At 45.2% G+C, this 24,780-nt stretch overlaps 1 protein-coding gene across 1 annotated transcript in view; it reads left to right on the forward strand.

The window, feature by feature from the left end:
• Positions 1-24,780, forward strand: part of lrrk1 (leucine-rich repeat kinase 1) — a 99,681-nt gene that overhangs the window by 57,805 nt on the left and 17,096 nt on the right. Inside the window, exons 25-33 of the mRNA XM_080772463.1 lie at positions 891-1,013; positions 1,268-1,478; positions 6,837-7,006; positions 9,615-9,812; positions 11,542-11,681; positions 12,337-12,474; positions 19,977-20,171; positions 21,024-21,175; positions 23,240-23,357. Coding sequence (XP_080628589.1) covers positions 891-1,013; positions 1,268-1,478; positions 6,837-7,006; positions 9,615-9,812; positions 11,542-11,681; positions 12,337-12,474; positions 19,977-20,171; positions 21,024-21,175; positions 23,240-23,357 — 1,445 coding nt within the window. The remainder of the gene's footprint in view (positions 1-890; positions 1,014-1,267; positions 1,479-6,836; positions 7,007-9,614; positions 9,813-11,541; positions 11,682-12,336; positions 12,475-19,976; positions 20,172-21,023; positions 21,176-23,239; positions 23,358-24,780) is intronic.

Raw genomic sequence — 24,780 nt, forward strand, 5'->3', positions numbered from 1 at the left:
ATCTGTTCCCTCTGTAGCGCTGACCACCAGTATGTGTTCTATCTGTTCCCTCTGTAGCGCTGACCACCAGTATGTGTTCTATCTGTTCCACCCTCTGTAGCGCTGACCACCAGTATGTGTTCTATCTGTTCCCTCTGTAGCGCTGACCACCAGTATGTGTTCTATCTGTTCCCTCTGTAGCGCTGACCACCAGTATGTGTTCTATCTGTTCCCTCTGTAGCGCTGACCACCAGTATGTGTTCTATCTGTTCCCTCTGTAGCGCTGACCACCAGTATGTGTTCTATCTGTTCCACCCTCTGTAGCACTGACCACCAGTATGTGTTCTATCTGTTCCCTCTGTAGCGCTGACCACCAGTATGTGTTCTATCTGTTCCCTCTGTAGCGCTGACCGCCAGTATGTGTTCTATCTGTTCCACCCTCTGTAGCGCTGACCGCCAGTATGTGTTCTATCTGTTCCACCCTCTGTAGCGCTGACCGCCAGTATGTGTTCTATCTGTTCCACCCTCTGTAGCGCTGACCACCAGTATGTGTTCTATCTGTTCCACCCTCTGTAGCGCTGACCACCAGTATGTGTTCTATCTGTTCCACCCTCTGTAGCGCTGACCACCAGTATGTGTTCTATCTGTTCCACCCTCTGTAGCGCTGACCGCCAGTATGTGTTCTATCTGTTCCACCCTCTGTAGCGCTGACCGCCAGTATGTGTTCTATCTGTTCCCTCTGTAGCGCTGACCACCAGTATGTGTTCTATCTGTTCCACCCTCTGTAGCGCTGACCGCCAATATGTGTTCTATCTGTTCCCTCTGTAGCGCTGACCACCAGTATGTGTTCTATCTGTTCCACCCTCTGTAGCGCTGACCGCCAGTATGTGTTCTATCTGTTCCCTCTGTAGCGCTGACAGCCAGTGAGAGCGATGGGAGCCTGGTCATCGAGCAGTACGCCCCCTGTCCGCTGTGCGCCTCTGCGGGCAGACCCAGCCAGAACCTCCCTGTCCCAACCAGCCGGCCAACACCAGGTATATTCTCCTCCTATTCTCCTTTAACCCATTTTGGTGTTTTAAGTGTTACGTTATACTTTAGCTATTGAAAAATAGCAGATCTACAAGCTCATAGCACGCCACAGAGTGGCGCGCTATGAGCTTGTAGACCTAATGACCACCTATGCCACTGTCTCGGATGGAAACCCCGTAAGTCTTAACTTATTGAAAAAGGTTGATCTTGATGTGAAAAGGGTTGAAAAGCACTGTAATAAAACTATGTAATGGATTAGGAGCGGGACTGGGGGCAGGAGAGGCGAGCGGAGGCCGTGGCGGGACAGCGGCGGATGAAGCAGTGACTCCTCCTCCTCACTACTTCAACATGGAGGACTGTGTCCTGGCCGCGGTGGACAAGGAGCACATCGTGTGTCCCCGACACCCCGGGCTACCCGTCCCGCTGCAGGAGCTGGTCCCCGAGCTCTTCATGACCGACTTCCCTTCACGGTAAATAATACATGCTTTTATATGCCTTTTTTCTGGGAGGGAGTCGAGGGGCAGTCTACATTTAATGGGAGGGAGTCGAGGGGCAGTCCATATTTAATGGGAGGGAGTCGAGGGGCAGTCCATATTTAATGGGAGGGAGTCGAGGGGCAGTCCATATTTAATGGGAGGGAGTCGAGGGGGAGTCTACATTTAATGGGAGGGAGTCGAGGGGCAGTCCATATTTAATGGGAGGGAGTCGAGGGGGAGTCTACATTTAATGAACACAACACAAAAGATGCCTTGTAAAACACACCGGATGTTTTTGAAAAAACGCTACTGTAGTTTTGCATCCCCAAACAGAAAACATTACAAAAACTAAATGTGATTTTAATCAAAAGACTATGAAAACTAAATCAAACTTTACTGTCAAAATTAACTCTGGCACACATCCCTGCCGGGTATGGACTAGTTATAATAAACGTATTAAACATAATAAACATTACTAAGGGGTACAAACAAGAGAGAAAAAAACAACAATAAAAGGTAGAGTAATGTTCACATGTTTGATTGTCGGCAAATGTAATTAACCCTTCGCTAAACCCCACCCCAAAAGCAGTTGTCCAAAGCCAATCCAAATAGTTAAGCAACCGTTGCTATGCAGGTCAAGCTTCCGTCACCTCATAGCTGTCAGTGTTATTTTGCATGGCTGTGTTGTTGAACACATACATGGCTTAACGTCACCAAAGTTACACGACTGACCCACCCAGGTGATGGCAATAATACTAATGACTGTAGTCTTACCGTGCACCGTGAAAAGTCTGGACGGTGGTTTGGATACTGTCATTAGATACCTCTGTCATGTCCTTGTATTTCTAGTTGAAATAATGTCATGCACATTTGTCCAGTGCATAGCCTACTGCAGGCCTGGTTGACCAGATTTAGAAGACATTTCAATGCTCTTGCTACTGAAATGATGGATTATTTATGTGGAGAAATCCCGTCATTTAACATGCGTCTATATGGATGAGAAGGACATCTTTCCCTGTCTCCTCACTGCTAACGTGCCAATTGGACGAGGACGGGTTGGGCAGGGACTTAGCGTTGCTAATGTGCCTATTGGACGAGGACGGGTTGGGCAGGGACTTAGCGTTGCTAATGTGCCTATTGGACGAGGACGGGTTGGGCAGGGACTTGGCGAAGGGCTAATTGGCAGAGGAGCCGTTTTAATTCTTGCCTTTACCTCGTCTGCTGGGGTTCGTCTGCTGTTGGTTCAGCCAGGCAGATTCCTACAGGAGCTGTTCTGACAAGAGCTGGACTGAGCGCACAATGCATGCTGGGAGACAGATGCACACACACACAGTGACTCACCCACACAGAGGGATAGAGTATAGAGAGAAGGAGAGGGAGCCTGCACAGCGCTGCCCTCCAGGGGTCTGGCTGTGAAATGAGTTTCAGTTGAATCGCCGCCAGCGACAGCATCTGTTGATGTATTGTCGAACCTCAAGGGCAGAGCCCCCCCCCACCCACAAACACACACACACCCCACCCTGCAACACTCCATCACTCCCTCAAGCACTTCCACATACACACTCACTGCCCTTGGCTGTCTTTTCACACACACATGGGTGCACACACATGCACACACACACACACTCAGTTGACACAGTCCAAGGACTCTGAAGCGGCGCTGGAGTCTCGGTTGCGCAACGTTCTGGCCCCAAAGGCCCACAGAGATGTTTGCCTCCCATTCACGTCCAATATTTATGCAATCACACAAACATGCTGTCCTCCCATTCATAAATACACTGGCAGATATCACAATAAATGAATTCCTGGAAACTTAGCATCATTATTATTATTAGTGTGGTTGCCCAACGGGCATTGTGACACTTTCTTTCCCCTCCGCAGTAATCGAATAATCAAATCGAACTTCCGCTGTGATTGGCCGAGCTTTGCATAACGTTTGTAGCAGCTAATTGGCTGTTGTTGGTTATGTAACCAATCTATGTTTTACAATCGTTTATAACTGGTTGCCCTTTGGGCAAACAGACTATTCCGGAGTGATCTAACTTCTGCTGTGATTGGCCGAGCTTTGCATAACGTTTGTAGTAGCTAATTGGCTACTACAAACACGGCGCGGGCGGCAAAGCACCTTTTTTCCCAGTGACGGATTTCCTCTACGTGCTAACCCCCTTTTTGCTTTTCTCTGTGTGCGTCACACTGTCACTCAGCAATAATGTGAAACAGAACACAAAGATGAGTACAATTTGTCTTATAACCTGCAGCACCTCTCTCTCTCTCTCTCTCTCTCTCTCTCTCTCCCTCTCCATGTGCGCAGTGCTGCAAACTATGCAAACTGCAAAGTGTCTGTGACATAATATAATATATATAGCATAATAAGCCTAATATATGTCCAGTCGCTTCCCATCTATCTGTGACTGTGAGCAACTCCTCACAGGCTCACACAAATAAACAACCCCTCTCTTGTGCACGCCTACAATCTCAGCAGCTGCTTGTGTGAATGTATTTCTAATGAGATCGTTTAGCGGGACTAAGAGATAAAATTGCGGGATGGTGCGGGACTAAATGGGACTTTTTTTGTTGCGGGCGGAAGCGGCGGACAGGCGGTCACCGTGGGCGATCAAAAATAAAATCATTGCCGGCGTGGTCGGGATTGGTCTGAAATTCCACGGGAGTAGGCGGGAACGGGATTAATAAATCACTCCCGCGCAGGGCTCTACCTAAAGGCTCATACATAGTCTGGATTTTCGGTGGTTAGGTGACCACCGAACTACAACATGACGTCACGAGCCGCGGTGAAGAGCAAACCACCGCCACCGCTCCAGCCCTTCTCTCTGTTTTTACTCACCACCGCTTAACGTTATTTCAGCTCCGGTGGTCAGTTTACCACCAGAGCGGTGGTCACCTCACCACCTAAAATCCAGACTATGAATAGGCCTTCAGACCACAAACCCTTAAATCTCCATATATGGAGCTGACCTGTTCTGACATTCCATATGTTGATCTGACCTCATCAAGCCCTGTACACTCAAGTCACACTCCATATATGGCCAGTACAGAATTAATTCCATATGTTGATCTGACCCCCCATGCCAAAGTGCCAGCGCTCGCCCAGCAGTCTGCCGTCACCCAGGCGGATGCATGCGAGGTCGCTTCTCGCCCTCAGGGCATCTTACTGGTTATAATAATAATAATAATAATGATTATGATTATGAATATTAGTATTATTATCGACAAAGATGCACTGCTACGGTTGTCGTGATCCAATCACGTGGTTGGAAATCGTGGCCGATCACGTCCTTTTCAAATGATCGGATCGGGAGCAAAAGAACTTCCCAAGTATCAATATTGTATCGGTATCATGATATTATACTGGATATTGTAAGTGTTCTATGAAAATATAAATATTGGATCGGGAAAAATCGGTATCGGCAGATACTCAAAATCAAATCAGATCTAAATCGGATCGGGAGCAAACAAAACATGATGGGGATATCCCTAGCTACCACATGTGGCGAGTCATTTTTCATACCACAGAAAAAATGACTGTGCCGAAATGTAATTCATAGCATATGTTAAGTGTAAGTGGCTGATATAATGTTTTTTCATGTCCACATGTGAGACCTTTTAAGGAAACTATTTCCAGAGCACTAGTTGTTTCAAAGTAAGTTGCATCGTTTGGCCTTGGCACCTGACCAATTGGACCATTGTTTTAATGCTGGATTCAGCTGCCATCTTGGTTTGTTTTTCCTTTTGCTCCACATGAAAGGGCTGATGTTGACTAGCCCTTTAAGACCTGGAACACATCTGTGTCACGGTAGCATTAAACCATTATTTTAAACTTTAGCTGTGGTAAAATAGCAGATCTACAAGCTCGTAGTGCAGCACCGAGTGCTGTGCTACGACCTTATAGATCTGCTATATATATATATATATTATTTTTTTATCAGGAAAATGTGTGCAAATCCCTCAATCTTTCATTCCCAGCACACATTTTTAACTCAAATTTGCTTCTGGGGGAGGGGGAGCAACATAACATGGAGCAACATATTTCCAGATGGGGGTCGGCGGCCAATTTCATATACATTTTGGGGTCCTTGACATGAAATAGTTTGAGAACCACTGACATAGAAGTCAGGATTTTAGAAGACATTTAGTAGAGTCTGATCTCAGCTCTCAGTGGACTAGAGGATGCTGCTAATGGCTCAGGAATGCAGCTATACTGTGAGCCTATAGTAGGACAACATGCACACATGTACATCATTTCCCAGATGTGCCACGTCATACGTGTGCTGACGGTACATTGGGGTAACATTGAGGTTAAGGTGGAAAAGGGTAGTCACATTTCTCACACTAAAGTAAAAGTACTGTAATGTAGATATAGTCATCTTATAGTCTGTAAGAATAACCGAAATGGTATACAGGTATACAGTTTTTTGAGTGGTGCAACCTCTCCAAGGAACAGCAATGTTCGTGTTCGCCTGTTCACCTATGTGTTGGTTAATGAGCACCAGTATATGACTATGAGTACCAGTAGGGGCGCTGTTGTGCCAGAAACAGAGAGAGGGATAGTGCTTGCTAATGAGAGAGAGAGAGAGAGAGAGAGAGGGGTGGGGGGGGAAGTAATAACAATATTTGCATCTGAGATGTAGTGGAGTAGAAGTAAGACTATTGGAAATTGGAAATACTCAAGTAAAGTACAAATACCTCACAATTGTACACTATTTGGGTAAATGTACTTAGTTACTTTACGCTATAGTTATATCTACACAGAGATGTTTTAAGATGCAGGGATATTGATTGGCGATCAGTTGAGTGTGTCTCTCGAATCTGTGTGTTCACTTTCTGAACAATTCAGTGCAAATATATCAAAATCATTATATTGTAGAATATTGCAACATGCTTCAATCTGTATAGAAGGAAACATCACACCCGTGTGAAGTGAGGGGCGGTCTAATCATCGTACATCATCACCAAGAATGGTGGTCCCTTATTGGCCAGGGTTCCCAAAAACATACCGTACATATGCCGACACATAACGTACATTCTCCGTTCATTGTCAATGGCATTTTTAATGTTTGTTCAAACAACACACACAGTAAAGCTGGAGGGGCTGGCGCCCCTCAAAACACAGGCCTATTCCTGTACTTAAGGATTATGATATGGTTGTATTCATAATACAGGTTAGGTTATGGCAAGGGACAGGGATTACGTTTTAATAAAATTGATCAAGGTTACGTCTCTTCTCTGTGTGTGTGTGTGTGTGTGTGTGTGTGTGTGTGTGTGTGTGTGTGTGTGTGTGTGTGTGTGTGTGTGTGTGTGTGTGTGTGTGTGTGTGTGTGTGTGTGCACACTTCAGCCTCTTCTTGGAGCAGGCCCAGCTGGAGTGTTCCTCAGAGGAGGCAGACATTCTGGGCCAGGGCGGCAGCGGAACCATCATCTACCGAGCTCGCTACAGGGGGCAGCCGGTGGCCGTCAAACGCTTCCACTTCAAGAGGTGTCGACAGCAGACTGTCCACAGTGACACAGGTACACAGGAAGGGAGGGACTAGTGGAGAAGTGATCCAGTAGAACTAAATGTTAGGGAGGGACTAGTGGAGAAGAGATCCAGTAGAACTAAATGTTAGGGAGGGACTAGTGGAGAAGAGATCCAGTAGAACTAAATGTTAGGGAGGGACTAGTGGAGAAGAGATCCAGTAGAATTAAATGTTAGGGAGGGACTAGTGGAGAAGAGATCCAGTAGAACTAAATGTCAGGGAGGGACTAGTGGAGAAGAGATCCAGTAGAACTAAATGTTAGGGAGGGACTAGTGGAGAAGAGATCCAGTAGAACTAAATGTTAGGGAGGGACTAGTGGAGAAGAGATCCAGTAGAACTAAATGTTAGGGAGGGACTAGTGGAGAAGAGATCCAGTAGAACTAAATGTTAGGGAGGGACTAGTGGAGAAGAGATCCAGTAGAACTAAATGTTAGGGAGGGACTAGTGGAGAAGAGATCCAGTAGAATTAAATGTTATGGAGGGACTAGTGGAGAAGAGATCCAGTAGAACTAAATGTCAGGGAGGGACTAGTGGAGAAGAGATCCAGTAGAACTAAATGTTAGGGAGGGACTAGTGGAGAAGAGATCCAGTAGAACTAAATGTTAGGGAGGGACTAGTGGAGAAGAGATCCAGTAGAATTAAATGTTAGGGAGGGACTAGTGGAGAAGAGATCCAGTAGAACTAAATGTTATGGAGGGACTAGTGGAGAAGAGATCCAGTAGAACTAAAAGACAGGTCTTCATTAGGGCAGACCTGATGAAGACCGTATAGGTCGAAACATCACGGAAGTGAGACCACATTTTCATTACAGGTTTTTGGTCATGAACATGGCGTCATGACTGAAATATCTAAATATCTAAAATAACACATCACACACATAAAAACCCCAGGAGAAAGTATTTCTTGTGTCCTAAACATCACTAAAATGAGTTCTGGTTGCAAAAGGGGTGACGCGGCCCTTTTTAGGTTTATTGCTTGGAGGGAAATTAAATCTATCCACAGCACACCAAAACAAGCCCTTAACTTAGATGCGGCTTCCATTTGTTTTTGTTTTTCTAAGCGGCAGTGCTGTTAACGAGGCTTGCTTATAAATCTGGTATTATCAGCGCTATTATCGAGGCAGGTTATAAATCCGTCGCAGTGGGACAGGAGTCATGGTGGAGTTGTCGGATCGAATGTGCGCTTTAGTTTTGATCTGTGTGTGTGTGTGCGTGTGCGTGTGTGCGTGCATGCGTCACTCCCTGGTCATAGACAAGACCATCACACTCCCCTCTCTGTCATTTTGTGGCCAGAAGGGTGTAAAGAAGCTCCGCCCTGCCTCTAGAGCCTTTGATGCGTCCTTACACCAAACTGGAACAAAGTGATGTTATCAAAGCCATATTGGCTGCAGAATGAGGGTCGTTACTGAGCGGGGACGCAGGAATCCAAAACGTCAAAGCTTCCTTTTGTCAGGAGGGTGAGAAGCTCAGTGACTGTCACCCGCTGAAAAGAGCGGAGCCGCGCCTTCGCCCGGAAGTCATGGGTTGGGCCACCTAGTAAACAATGCGTCCTGGGCGCCTTTTCAAGGCACGCCCAGCCACGAGGAGACCACATGGGACCATATGGAGGGATTCTATCTCCACACTGGCCTGGGAAACGCCTCAGGGCGCCTACGTATAGAGCTGGGCTAAATGATGTGGCCTGGCTGGGGGATTGTCTGCTGGAAGTGATGCCTCCGTAGCCGTGACCCCATTCCCCCCGATGAGCAGACATAGACGAATTGGTGCGAAGTTAACGTTTTGACCTGCGGGTGGCACTAGAGGCTAGCTAGGTCATGGGGTGGGGGGTTGGGGGTCTTATGTCATAGATTATCAAGTATTTTGAATCATGTTGTAGATTTTATATATATTTTTTTTAATATACTGCAATCATGTCTTCTGGAAAATGATTTATATCTTGTTATAATGTCTTATAGGTAGTGTTATAGGCAGAGGCCTATATGCCCCCAGGGCTTTTTGCCTCCTCCTGGCACTTTGCCTTGTTTATTGTTGTATGCTTTAATGTATTGCTCTATGAAAATCAAATCAAATCAAGTGGTTAGGGATCAACATCTGGGGAGCATGAATGTGAACGCTAAGTTTCATGACGATCTGCCCATTAAGTCTTTGAGATATGATATGTAGAACTGGACAGTTTTTACTACAGGAAAGGTCATGGGATCAGCAAACTCAGTGGGGGGGGGGGGGGGTCTTCCTCCAGGGAACATGAAGGTTCACCGCACCACATGGAAATCTCACGTGTAGATGTCAGGATGTCTTGCTTGGGACCAAAGTGTTATCCTAAGATTTGAGTTTTAGTAATTACAGTTTATTTTGTCAACAAAAATGTATGTTTGGCGGTGCCTTGATGGCGTTGTGAAGCCAATTAACATAGCAGGAGAAAAAGGTATTTTTGACCTGAATTCAGCTTGTGTATGTGTGTGTGTGTGTGTGTGTGCGCGCGCGCGTGCGTGTGTGTGTGTGTGTGTGTGTGTGTGTGTGTGTGTATGTGTGTATGTGTGTATGTGTGTGCGTGTGCGCGTGTGTGTGTGTGTGTGTGTGTGCGCGTCCTTCCCTCCACAGACACCATGGTGAAACACCTCCAGTCGGTGGACGCGTGTCGCTGCTTCTCAGAGTTCCGCCAGGAGGCCAGCATGCTGCACTCCCTGCATCACCCCTGCATCGTCCCGCTGGTGGGCATCAGCATCCACCCGCTCTGCTTCGCCCTGGAGCTGGCCCCCCTGGGGTCCCTCAACGCTGTCCTGGAGGACCACTACAAAGGTAACACATCCTGGAGCTGGCCCCCCTGGGGTCCCTCAACGCTGTCCTGGAGGACCACTACAAAGGTAACACATCCACCCGCTCTGCTTCGCCCTGGAGCTGGCCCCCCTGGGGTCCCTCAACGCTGTCCTGGAGGACCACTACAAAGGTAACACACCCTGGAGCTGGCCCCCTGGGGTCCCTCAACGCTGTCCTGGAGGACCACTACAAAGGTAACACATCCTGGAGCTGGCCCCCCTGGGGTCCCTCAACACTGTCCTGGAGGACCACTACAAAGGTAACACATCCTGGAGCTGCCCCCCCTGGGGTCCCTCAACGTTGTCCTGGAGGACCACTACAAAGGTAACACACCCTGGAGCTGGCCCCCCGGGGTCCCTCAACACTGTCCTGGAGGACCACTACAAAGGTAACACATCCTGGAGCTGGCCCCCCTGGGGTCCCTCAACGTTGTCCTGGAGGACCACTACAAAGGTAACACACCCTGGAGCTGGCCCCCCTGGGGTCCCTCAACGTTGTCCTGGAGGAACACTACAAAGGTAACACATCCACCCGCTCTGGAGCTGGCCCCCCTGGGGTCCCTCAACGCTGTCCTGGAGGACCACTACAAAGGTAATGACTCTGTATTAATTATAGAACATCAAAATCAGACCTGGCTGAAGTGAGTGGTGCAACAGCGCCCCCTGTTGTTACCCTAAACATACATACTGTACATAGGGACACAGGGACACAGTCAGGGACGGACAAAGCTGGGCATTGGAGTGCCCTGCACCCTATGGTTACACCACTCAAAAATAAATAAATAAAACGCAGTCAGTAAAATGCAATACAACACGCTTTATATTACTACATAATCAATCTGAGAACCCGGCGTCAAAATATAAATGAAAACAGCACCCTCTTTTCCATTTGACGTTAGTCAACACAGAAATATAGAGAGCCGTGCTTTTAAGTTCAAAGCACCGTCAGACTGGAACAACCTGCCCTTAATGTCACTTACAGTAGATCAATGTATTATTTGAACGCTTATAAGATCTTACATCTACTGTAGCTGCTCCTGTTTCTGTTTTGTATTTATTAATGTATCTATTTTATTTTAAGATGATCCTATATTGGCATTATGTTTGTTTATTTGCATTGATTGTTTTATGTCTTGTATTTTAATTGCATTGTTTTATTCAGGAGGGGAACCCCTTTTGGTGTTTTATCCCTTCTGGAAGGGAACCTTTTTGGGGGTTATTGTTGCTATTGTACAGTGTATAGTATACAGTAGCAACACTTTCTTTGAATAATTGTTTGAATTTTCATCTGAGAAAACTTAGGTCAGGCTTTAGAAGGCGTTTTTAGAATCAGCCTCGGTCTTAAATGGATTACAATCTCTAAAGATGGTGAATTGATGAAAATAAATCATGGAGTTAGGTGGTTTCTTCCGGACAGAAACAAAATACAAAACATAATTAATATAGTCAGAGCGTGGTGGTCTTATGAAGATTTATGTTTTAAATAGGAAAACTATTGGTGGAGAGGTTTGTCTAACCCATATTATGCTTAGCTCTGATTGGACCATAGCAGTTTGGGGAGGGGCTTAGCTATAGGTCAATAAAATGTCATGCTTTGGTGTAGCATTAACAGGACTTCTGGACTTCCCACTGATAGGCTCTGGGTCACATGCTCTCTGTTCTTCCCACTGATAGGCTTTTGGTCACATGCTCTGTGTTCTTCCCACTGATAGGCTCTGGCTACATGCCTCTGGGTCACATGCTCACCTTCAAGGCAGCCTATCAGATCGCGGCTGGCCTGGCCTACCTGCACAGGAAGAGCATCATCTTCTGTGACCTGAAGTCTGACAACATCCTGGTGTGGTCGATGGAGGTGTGTACGACTTTACCACTATGATGGAAAATGTACGTCGACTACCTTTTTTCACTGACGAAAACTAAAGAAAAACGAAAGGCCTTTGTGTGTGGAGTTTGCATGTTCTCCCAGTGTCCCCTAGGGAGGTACCCTCACATGTTCTCCCCGTGTCCCCTAGGGTAGGTACCCTCACATGTTCTCCCCGTGTCCCCTAGGGTAGGTACTCTCACATGTTCTCCCTGTGTCCCCTAGGGTAGGTACCCTCACATGTTCTCCCCGTCTCCCCTTAGGTAGGTACCCTCACATGTTCTCCATGTGTGTCCCCTAGAGTAGGTACCCTCACATGTTCTCCCGTGTCCCCTAGGGTAGGTACCCTCACAAAAAACATGCAGTAATACTGGTCTCTATACTGCCTCCCCCTGGTCAGCCGGGGCGTCTGATGGAGGGGAAAGGAACTGGTTGGAATAACGTTCCTTCCACGCACTACGTCCAACCGGGGAAACTCCCGCCCTGTCAGGTGATACGAAGCGGCATGGACTCCTCATGCAGTGAAGGAAGCATGGTTGCTCTCCCCAGGTTAGCAGAGGGAGTGTAGCGCCCAGGATTATCTAGTGACTAGATAATTGACACTGAGGTTCTGCTCACTGATCCCGTGTTTGTGGGTTCTTTTCAGGTGGACGATCCGGTCAACATCAAGATGTCCGACTACGGCATCTCTCGCCAGTCCTTTCACGAGGGGGCGCTGGGGGTCGAGGGCACACCGGGCTACCAGGCTCCCGAGATCCGGCCAGGCATCGTCTACGACGAGAAGGTACTTTCTGTCTGCAACTAGCCTAGTGCTCAGGCACACTAAAGAATGACCTAGCCTAGCGCTCAGGCACACTAAAGAATGACCTAGCCTAGCGCTCAGGCACACTAAAGAATGACCTAGCCTAGCGCTCAGGCACACTAAAGAATGACCTAGCCTAGCGCTCAGGCACACTAAAGAATGACCTAGCCTAGCGCTCAGGCACACTAAAGAATTACCTAACCTAGCGCTCATGCACACTAAATAATGACCTGCGGCATGTCTTCGCATCTAAAAGTCTAAAAATGTAGTATTTTTAAGCCGTGATGTGTCTGTATAGATTTAATGGAAGTAATTGGTCCTCTCTCGTGTGTTTAGTTTATCTCTCAGCTGATTCCACCTTCCTATGATTTTTCTTGTTCATTTGTATCGTCGGAACTCGCATGCTTTTACCACAATAACTGTAGGGGTGGGATGATATGGGTACCTCACGATACGATATATATCGCGATATTAGGCCCTCGATAACGATATCACAATATTCGATATATTGCGATATATCGATATATTGTATGACATTTTATCAACGATATTTCACGATATCTGCAGCTACAAAATACTTTGAACTGAAAAACGCTATTTCTGTGCTCGGGCACAAGGAGGGACACACACAATCACACATAGCTGTCTATAGTGGTTGCACCACTCAAACACTAAATGAATACTCTCCCTTTGCCTCATACCCTCATCATAATACCTCACAAACACCACCAACTGACCATTATCACTGGTGTCATCATAATGCCTCACAAACACCACCAACTGACCATTATCACTGGTGTCATCATAATGCCTCACAAACACCACCAACTGACCATTATCACTGGTGTCATCATAATGCCTCACAAACACCACCAACTGACCATTATCACTGGTGTCATCATAATGCCTCACAAACACCACCAACTGACCATTATCACTGGTGTCATCGTAATGCCTCACAAACACCACCAACTGACCATTATCACTGGTGTCATCATAATGCCTCACAAACACCACCAACTGACCATTATCACTGGTGTCATCATAATGCCTCACAAACACCACCAACTGACCATTATCACTGGTGTCATCATAATGCCTCACAAACACCACCAACTGACCATTATCACTGGTATCATCACAATACCTCACAAACACCACCAACTGACCATTATCACTGGTATCATCACAATACCTTACAAACACCACCAACTGACCATTATCACTGGTATCATCACAATACCTCACAAACACCACCAACTGACCATTATCACTGGTGTCATCATAATACCTCACAAACACCACCAACTGACCATTATCACTGGTGTCATCATAATACCTCACAAACACCACCAACTGACCATTATCACTGGTATCATCACAATACCTCACAAACACCACCAACTGACCATTATCACTGGTATCATCACAATACCTCACAAACACCACCAACTGAGGAATGTGAGTGGGATTTGCCTAATTTTAGCTGTCATTTCCTCCTTTTCTAAACATGTTGTTCATCACTTCATTATGAACATTTCAAAATAATAAACAATAATTATATATATATATATATATATATATATATATCGATATTTTAATAATCGATATCGCTTATTTATCGCGGGATGATGTGTCGATATCGATATTTCAGCACACCCCTAAATAACTGTATAGGAATTATAGCTTTAGTTGCATTATTGTTGACAATGCCTGGGGCTTTGTGCTCGCATGCAGTGCAGGGATAACAGGACTGTAGTGATGCAGTGCAGGGATAACAGGACTGTAGTGATGCACTGCAGGGATAACAGGACTGTAGTGATGCACTGCAGGGATTAGATAACTGCACCTCCAACGCGTCAGTGGCAGAGTGATGCACTGCAGAAGTGACACAGCATATTATTGTGACAAAAGCACATTAATGTCGTTCTGCTTTATGTTTTTGTTATTTCTTTTGAAAAAGAGAAATGTAGAAACTGTTTGTGAGAATATTATTGTTCTGTGTGAAAGGTAACGGGTGTGGTACAGGGGTGATTGACAGGTGTCAGTGACTGGTTGAATCTCGAAACAAAGTGTAGGCCAGAGTGTAGGCCTGCGCGGAGTAGAAGAGCAGCTCCAAGCGCCAGAGAGTGTTTTATGATTGAACCGCTATGAACCCATTTAGGGGGGGAACCCCTTTTGGTGTTAGCATTATGCTATGCTTTAGCTATTGAAAAATATCAGATCTACAAACTCATAGCGTGCCACCGAGTGGCGCGCTACAAGCTTGTAGGTCTGGTATTTTTGAAAAATCGAAGAACCACATAGAAACAGCTTTCTCCGAAAACTGTCAGGATGTAGAAGACATTTTTAGAATCTGATCTCAGGTCAAAATGGGTTAAAGGCGCATATCTGCATCCATAATAATTATGGATGTCGGGCCTGTCGGATAGAGCATCACGCATGCTGCTGCCGTCAGGGATCGGCGTTGTAATGGAGGGTTACCTGCCGGTGTTTGGAGGCTATAACAGAGCTGCTGCTACCGGTGAGACCATTCCAAAGCTGTTCTTTGAGGATTATAAATACTAAGGCGTACCTGGACGTTTCCGTTGGACCGTTTTTTGAGCGGAGGAACCTTTCATTGCGCCGGAATAAACAGTTATAGACTCTCACATGTGCGCGCCTCGTTTGAAGAAGAGGACGCAGACTGACGGACGCAGACTTTATTCTTTGCTTTACTTTGGGGGGGGCTTGGAAAAATAATTATTGGTTGTTGGTTTAAGTTTGTTTGCCTGTTTATTTTATTTAGTAGGGAAAGAGACGGGGAGAGACGTCACTTGTGAAGTGTACTGATTTAGTCAATTACTTTATTTGAGCATCTCTACATAAATAATTCAGAGAACAACCCTACGATCTTGTGGATTTATTCCTTAATTAATCATTTCCCTCGCTGTGAAAAGGGCGATTGCTACATATACTGCGTGTGCCGCCGTAGGCTATAGATATCTCTACCTAGTAGTCAGGGGTCATCACTGTGTTCAACCTGGTAGATATCTCTACCTAGTAGTCAGGGGTCTTCACTGTGTTCACCCTGGTAGATATCTCTACTAGTAGTCAGGGGTCTTCACTGTGTTCACCCTGGTAGATATCTCTACTAGTAGTCAGGGGTCATCACTGTGTTCACCGTAGTAGATATCTCTACCTAGTAGCCAGGGGTCTTCACTGTGTTCACCCTGGTAGATATCTCTACCTAGTAGCCAGGGGTCTTCACTGTGTTCACCCTGGTAGATATCTCTACTAGTAGTCAGGGGTCATCACTGTGTTCACCGTAGTAGATATCTCTACCTAGTAGTCAGGGGTCTTCACTGTGTTCACCCTGGTAGATATCTCTATTACTAGTCAGGGGTCATCACTGTGTTCACCGTAGTAGATATCTCTACCTAGTAGTCAGGGGTCTTCACTGTGTTCACCCTGGTAGATATCTCTACCTAGTAGTCAGGGGTCTTCACTGTGTTCACCCTGGTAGATATCTCTACCTAGTAGTCAGGGGTCTTCACTGTGTTCACCCTGGTAGATATCTCTACTAGTATTCAGGGGTCATCACTGTTCACCGTAGTAGATATCTCTACCTAGTAGTCGGGGGTCTTCACTGTGTTCACCCTGGTAGATATATCTACCTAGTAGTCAGGGGTCTTCACTGTGTTCACCGTAGTAGATATCTCTACTAGTAGTCAGGGGTCATCACTGTGTTCACCCTGGTAGATATCTCTACCTAGTAGTCAGGGGTCATCAGTGTGAACGTACACACTGAAATGTGTCCATGGCAATATTTGGCCTTGTCCATGACAAAGTTTATATATTTCTTATATTTCTACTTATAATGTAAGACCCAATTACCGGATGTCAAGTCTCCAGGTTTTCTTCAGAATGTGTATGACGACACTATGTATGGCACATACTATGGGACACTTATGTTCAAAGTAAGTAGCCTTGCCGAGCCATGAGGCCCATTGGGCAGGAGCCTATCTCCTGTTTCTGTAGCGTGAGGCAGCTTGATGTACAAGTACACCCCCTGGACATGATGCTAGTATGTCGCAGGGACTTACCCCCAATCCAACCCTTGATGCTGAGTGCCAAGCAGGGAGGCACTGGGTCCCATTTATAACCACAAGTAAAGGCCACTGAACTTATGTTCAAGGACCCCCATAAATCTGAGAGTGTAACAAATGGAACTCATGGCTCCATTTGGTTCCATTTGTTACACTTTCAGATTTAGGTCATTTAAGGCTAAAGCTGGGCGCTGGTACCTACACTACTCATACCAAACCATAACACACAGCATACAGAGCGGTGACCGCTGCAGAGGAAAGCCTGTTTGTTATGACAGTAATCTCGGTGGAGTCGATGTCCTATTATGTGTCGTGTCATCATGTCGCTGGTTTAAACATCACTTCTTTATCTTCTAACAAGCATGCCAACCTGATCCTATCCTGAGTCGCCGTGTTGAATTTAATCACACTCAAGCGTTCACATTTTGTGTCAGAAATGGACGATAATGTATACATATATGTATGCCAGCTCCGTGAGGGGTTGTGTGTATGCTGTGAGAGTAAGCGTTATGGCCTCTTCCATATTTATGGTCCTCTAGATCAATGCGAGACTGATGACATATTGAAGCGCTGCCACAGCGTCAATGTAAACGCAACCTAACGGGACTTCAACTCGAAATTATTATGGAGATCTCAGATTTCTGCTTGAGAGAGACCAGATCAAGGTAGGAGGAGGGAACCTGTGAACTCAATACTGCCTCAATCTGGTGGAGTCAGGATAGTGCAGCAGCGTGAGAGGGTCTGACGGGCGACCTTGGCCTTTAGTTTCAACGTAAAGGTGTTGCAGCAGAGTGAGAGGGTCTGACGAGCGACCTTGGCCTTCGCTGTTTGTTTAGCTTGTCGTTCCGGAGGATTTATGGTCCGCTGGGCTGACTGTTATGACTGGCTACTTCCTCTCAGCAGGCAGCATGTTGCTCTACTGTCTGATTAGTACCACATGGACCCGGACACTTTAACGGGCGAAGAGGAAAAGGTGCGTGCGTGCACATAGATCCATGTTCTTGTGTGACTAATGGTGAAGAAAATTATTAGGGTTGCTCCCATACCAATACTGGTACCCTCATGTACTGATGTACTCATGTACTCATGTACTCATGTATTCATTTATTCATGTACTCGTACTCGGTACTTGGAAAATCCTGATACTCTGACCCGAAACATGAAGAATCGTTAGGCTTATTGTGGTAATTGTACATTACAGTATTATTACAGTACAAGGCATGTACAAGGAATGAAATTGGAGAACAAAGGGGGGTAAACTAAGTGGTTTACACACACACACACACACACACTACAATGAACACAGTGGAGCGCTCCCTACCCCACTTCCTGAGTACAATGCGTCGCACCGGCTTGGCTAATTTCAAATGGCTGAAATGTATATAGGACTGAAGTCTTTAATGTATGTATTGTAAGTCGTAGCTAGTAACTAAAGCTGTCAAATAAATATAGTGGAGTAAAAGTACAATATCTGGATCAGAGATGTAGTGGAGTACTCAAGTACAACTACCTCAAAATTGTTCTTAAGTACAGTACTTAAGTAAATGTACTTATTTACTTTCCACGACTGGAGGAGGGCAGGTTTATTTTCTTTACTGCCATCCCCCCCTGCCTCTGCGGGGAAGCATTTCAAAGGAGCACACACAGAGAATCTCCATAAGCCCTCTCACCCCTCACCACCACCTCTGTATATATATATCCCTGAGAGTCCGCTGAGCTCTCTCCCCTGGCATTGATTAGACTTTGTGATGAGGTCTGGGTATTGTAATGTGATGCAGCGAGGGACCTGGCTGAGCGAGAGAGTTACGGGGAGGGAGAGAGAGAGAGGGGGGGTGGGGGGGCTTAGGGATTAGAGTTTCAGGAGGATGTGGTTATAAATGAAGAACGGACAGAGTGCACTTAACTGTGGTGTGAGAAGTAAGTAATACGGAGATGTATTTTGACGTTTCCTTGATGGCGTCGTTAATGACAGATTTTACACTTCATGGTTGCATGTTGGAAATAGCGCTGCAATGTGTTGTGATCTTGTAGATCTGCTTTTTTCAGAGCACAACCAAACATAACATTACTTGACTTTTAGTTCTACTGGATCTCTTCTCCACTAGTCCCTCCCTAACATTTAGTTCTACTGGATCTCTTCTCCACTAGTCCCTCCCTAACATTTAGTTCTACTGGATCTCTTCTCCACTAGTCCCTCCCTAACATTTAGTTCTACTGGATCTCATTTCCACTAGTCCCTGCCTGACATTTAGTTCTACTGGATCTCTTTTCCACTAGTCCCTGCCTGACATTAAGTTCTACTGGATCTCTTTTCCACTAGTCCCTGCCTGACATTTAGTTCTACTGGATCTCTTCTCCACTAGTCCCTGTCTGACATTTAGTTCTACTGGATCTCTTCTCCACTAGTCCCTGTCTGACATTTAGTTCTACTGGATCTCTTCTCCACTAGTCCCTGCCTGACATTTAGTTCTACTGGATCTCTTCTCCACTATAGTCCCTCCCTAACATTTAGTTCTACTGGATCTCTTCTCCACTAGTCCCTGCCTGACATTTAGTTCTACTGGATCTCTTCTCCACTAGTCCCTCCCTAACATTTAGTTCTACTGGATCTCTTCTCCACTAGTCCCTGCCTGACATTTAGTTCTACTGGATCTCTTCTCCACTAGTTCCTCCCTAACATTCAGAAAACTGTCAGGATTTTATAAGTAATTTGTAGAATCTGGTTTTAGAGCTTAATGGTTTAAAATGACAAATGGTGCTTTATTTAGCCTTTATCCAAGGTGTAGATTGTGCATTACATTCACCCATTCACACACACATGCACACACCTTTACATACATTGTGCATTACATTCACCCATTCACACACCTTTACATATATTGTGCATTACATTCACCCATTCACACACATTCACACACCTTTACATAGATTGTGCATTACATTCACCCATTCACACACACACACACACACACACACACACACACACACACACACACACACACACACACACACACACACACCTTTACATAGATTGTGCATTACATTCACCCATTCACACACACATTCACACACCTTTACATAGATTGTGCGTTACATTCACCCATTCACACACCTTTACATATATTGTGCATTACATTCACCCATTCACACACACACACACACACACACACACACATTCACACACCTTTACATAGATTGTGCGTTACATTCACCCAGCCACACACACATTCATACACTAACTCTGGGGGAGCCTGGGTTCGAACTGGCAACCTTGGGGTTACCATCCGGTCACTCTACCCCTGAGCCACCGCCGCCCACAGTTTGTGTTCATCATAGTTTTAGGTGATGAAATCAACCCTTACAGCCTTTCTTTCCTCGTTTCCCTCAACCAACCAGGTGGACATGTTCTCCTACGGCATGGTGCTGTACGAGCTCCTGTCGGGCAGGAGGCCCGCCCTGGGTCACCACCAGCTGCAGATCGCCAAGAAGCTCTCCAAGGGCGTGCGTCCTCCGCTGGGCAGCCCCGAGGAGGTCCAGTTCCACTGCCTCCACAGCCTGCTGACCGCCTGCTGGGACACCAAGCCTGAGAAGGTCAGTAGAACCAGGAGAAGGTCAGTGTAGGAACCTCAGCATGAGAAGGCCAGTAGAACCTCAGAGGAACCCACCATGGTTCCATCAGTGGAGACAGTGACCGTCAGTGGTGGAAAAAGTACTCAAATGATTTTACTTAAGTAAAAGTATCAGTACTACAATGTAGATGTACTCCGTTACAAGTAAAAGTAAAATGTTCTTGAGTAAAATTACAAAAGTGTTGGCATCAAGAATGTTTCATTTCAATTTTGAAAATATTTCTACAAAACAATAGTAGATCTACAAGAAAATAGCTGGTCTACAAGCTTATAACACGTCACAAACTATTTCTGCTATTTTGTATATTTGTTGGAAAGACGAACATTTAACGTTCTTTGTTTATTTAAGTTATTCGTCACATCTGCCCTGATGTGATTTATGATCACGGAGCCTAAATAAATAATTGTGTGTGGTTCCAAACGTTTTTTTTTTCTTCAAAAAAACAACAACAAAACGTGTTAATATCATAAGCGGTTGTTTTCTACAGAGCTTATTGTCCTAATTTATCCCCCAGAAATTCCAATGCCCAAAAATTCCACTGTAAATCTTGCAGTGGTGGAGGGGAGGGTTGGCCTACAAACAGACCTTATCACTGGAACACCGTTCAGGGAAGCTTTGCACTGAGGAGAAACTGTTTTCATGTCAAACATGTGTCTTTAGTTTATACGGTATAAATGTTACATGAAAAAGCCAAATATGTCAATATTTGTCAGTCAAACATGACTAGGTGTGTGTGTGTGTGTGTGTGTGTGTGTGTGTGTGTGTGTGTGTGTGTGTGTGTGTGTGTGTGCGTGTGCGTGCACGTCCATCTAGCGCCCGCTCGCCATGCACTGCATGCGTCAGATGCAGGAGCCCAGCTTTGCGTGTCTCCAGTACCTGCTGCCCTGCGACACACACTCCCAGCTGTTCCTTTCACACCTGCAGGGAGGCAGCGCCGTCTTCTGGGACGGAGAGAAGGACGGCAGGTCGGTGGGCTTTGGAAGATGTTGGAATAGTTTTTAATTGATGAAAAGTTGTGATTCTTTTGTTGTTGTAGGAGAACTGGAGAGAATATCTCCTTCCATATTATTAGGACAGATTGAAAATAACCTTTATACTTGACGTTTATCCAGCATCCATAATCTGGGCAGAGTTTTTACTTTATTGGTGTAGATTGTGGTTAAGTGATATACAAAGTGATATAAAAAATATATATATAAAAAATATATATATATATATATATAAATGTATATATTTAATATATAAGATAAGATCTTTATTGTCACTGTATGAGACATACAACGAAATTCTGTTTAGTGCAGCATATATATATATATAATGAAACTATGCGTATATACTATATAGTGCTACGTCTACATACTGTAAAATGATATCTAAGTTACCTAAGTTGAGCCTTTCGCCTGCAAGGTCGTTGGGCTCGGGCAAGTACTACGGGCCAAGATGGAGACTGAGAAGAGTTTGGGACGTGTGCAGCGTTGTCCCTGCGTTGGCTGATCTGAGTGCGTGGGAGGGTTTGTAGGGTTCGATCAGACGTGCAAGATATGGGGGTGCCATGCCTTTGGTTGTTTTGAATGCCAGCATCAGAGTTTTGTATTCTGTGGGCAGCGACTGGGAGCCAATGGAGGAAGTGGAGAAGGGGGGCGACACGTGAGAATTTTGGCTGGTTGAAGACCAAGCGAGCTGCGGCATTTTGGATCACTTGGAGAGGCTGAAGTGCGCATGCCGGTAGGCCAGTAAGGAGGGAGTTACAGTAGTCAAGTTTCGACATGACTGTTGTCTGGATGATAAGGAGCTGGGCTGACTCCTGGGTGAAGAAGGGTCTAATTCGTTGAATGTTATAGAGTGTAAACCTACAGGATGGAGTGACAGCTGTAGCGTTAGCAGCAGTGTAGCGGTCCAGGCACCTTGGCTGCTAAGCCAGCGTGACAGCGGGTTCGACTCCCAATCCCGACGACCTTTGCCTACTGAAAGAATAAAAACCCAGGACAATACGGACAGCCCCCAGAACCGTCTGTTAACCCATTTAGACCTGAGGACGATTCTACAAATAAAATGCCTTCCAAATCCAGACAGTTTTCTGAAACAACCATGTCAGTCGTTCTCAAACATTTTTATGTCAAGGACCTCCAAAAACATATATATTTAAAAATATAAAAATTCCAGGGACCCCCCCCCCGGAAGCAAAGATTGGAGTTGAAAACGTTTGCTCTGAAAGAATATATATTCATAGATGTGCGCCACATTTTCACGATTTTCCAAAAATAGCAGACCTAAAAGCTCGTAACGTGGCTCTCTGTGCCGAGCGAGAGCCATGTCTCATCTGTAACAGCTGTTAAAAGGCCTTACATTTAGGATGCGTAATTACCTCTTTAGTAGGAAAACGGTCTTACTTTTCCCAGAGCTTTTAGCATCTCTCCACCTCCTTCCTTTCTTGCTCATTAACCGAGAGAGAAAGATATCTGTGATCCCTCTGTGGGTCTGTTGTACGGAGACATTGTGGGAGGGAGGCTGGCTGGGGTTTTTCTTTTGAAATACATGAAGGTGTGAGAAGGCTTACGCACGCTATTTAGGACACTTACAGTATATACGCTATATACCTGTATGCTAGTATAATAAAAGTTAACAGGCACACACACACACACACACACACACACACACACACACACAGTCAAACACATGTGGCCTCACAAACACCAAATTTAAAATGTAATCATATGCTCACTTGACTACAGAATTATACTCAGACGCACACTGTGTGGGGCTGTGATGGCTCCCATGTGTCTGATTGATGTAAAGGTCCCATGAACTTAATCTGGGTACAATAAAGCAGGGGTTCTCAACGTTTTTGGCTGGGGACCCCCGAAAATGCTTTGGCCATGTCTCCTATAGGAACTACAGTGTGTTGTGTCTCCTATAGGAACTACAGTGTGTTGTGTCTCCAATAGGAACTACAGTGTGTCGTGTCTCCTATAGGAACTACAGTGTGTTGTGTCTCCAATAGGAACTACAGTGTGTTGTGTCTCCTATAGGAACTACAGTGTGGTCGACGTGGAGAAAGGCCACATGTCGGTGAAGAGGATGGAGTGTCCAGGCAGCAGGCTCAGCTGTCAGATGAAGATGGACAACACTCTGTGGACCGCTACGGAGGTACGGGCGCTTCTACACTACACACTGCACACTACACACTGCACATTGCACACTACACACTGCACACTGCACACTGCACACTACACACTGCACACTACACACTGCACACTACACACTACACACTGCACACTGCACACTGCACACTACACACTGCACACTACACACTGCACACTACAGACTGCACACTGTACACTGCACACTACACACTACACACTGCACACTACACACTGCACACTGTACACTGCACACTACACACTCCCACACTACACACTACACACTCCCACACTACACACTAAACATTTACACACACCTACACTACACACACCCACACTACACACTACACACCCACACTACACACACCCACACTTACACAGTTACATCGCAATTATTTTAGGAAACGTTATCATCTTGCAGCTTCTGTCTCTCTCGACTCCTTCCATTTGTTAGCTTAATGTTATACCCACTAAGACCTGGAACACATCTGTGCGTTTAAACACTTTTAACCATTATTTTAAACTTTAGCTGTTGGAAAAAAAGATCTACAAGCTCATAGCTCTATAAGTGTCATGATTATAAAACTGTCATTATTTAGAAGAAATACATTTTTCATTTCATTTTTTGTGTTACTTAAGTTAAAGTATCAATACTGCAATATAGAAATACTGTGTTACAAGTAATAGTACGGAATTCAAAATGTACTTTAGCAAAAGTAGTTAAAAATGTAGTTAAAGTACCAAAAGTAAAAGTACTCACATTAGGCAGAAATGTCCCATTTCAAGTTTTCAAAATGTATGTAAATTGGCCGAAATGTATATAGAGCTGAAGTGGGCAATGCATGTTTTGTAATAATAATCCAAAGCTGTCAAATAAAAGTAGTGAAGTAAAAGTACAATATTTGGATCTGAGATGTAGTGGAGTAGCAGTAAAAGTACTGAAGATTTTTTGATACTCAAGTAAAGTACAAATACCTATATATATACCTAATAATATGTCAAAAATGTCATTAACAAATAAAAAAGTCATTACATTTTTGACATATTATTGTGCTTATAGCAGCTTTAAGTACAGTACATAAGTAAATGTACTTAGTTACAGTACTGTGAACAAACCTCAGCAGCCTGACTGGATGAGTCCGTGGGGTTTGGGCTCATCGCCTAGCAACGTGAGAGCGTTTTGGAATGAGACTAAACACAGGGATACTGGGGAGAGTTCACGCTGGATTGGGTGGAACGCCACATTTCAAAGCACAACGAGGGAATATGACAATTTCGAGCAAAGCTGACTTCTTCTTTGTTCCGGGATAAACAGTGTAATCTTAATGCTTTAGTCTGAATGTTTGTGTGTGTGTGTGTGTGTGTGTGTGTGTGTGTGTGTGTGTGTGTGTGTGTGTGTGTGTGTGTGTGTGTGTGTGTGTGTGTGTGTG

This window comes from Protomyctophum bolini, assembly GCF_963924005.1.
Source record: "Protomyctophum bolini genome assembly, chromosome: 1".
In the NCBI taxonomy this organism is placed as follows: domain Eukaryota; kingdom Metazoa; phylum Chordata; class Actinopteri; order Myctophiformes; family Myctophidae; genus Protomyctophum; species Protomyctophum bolini.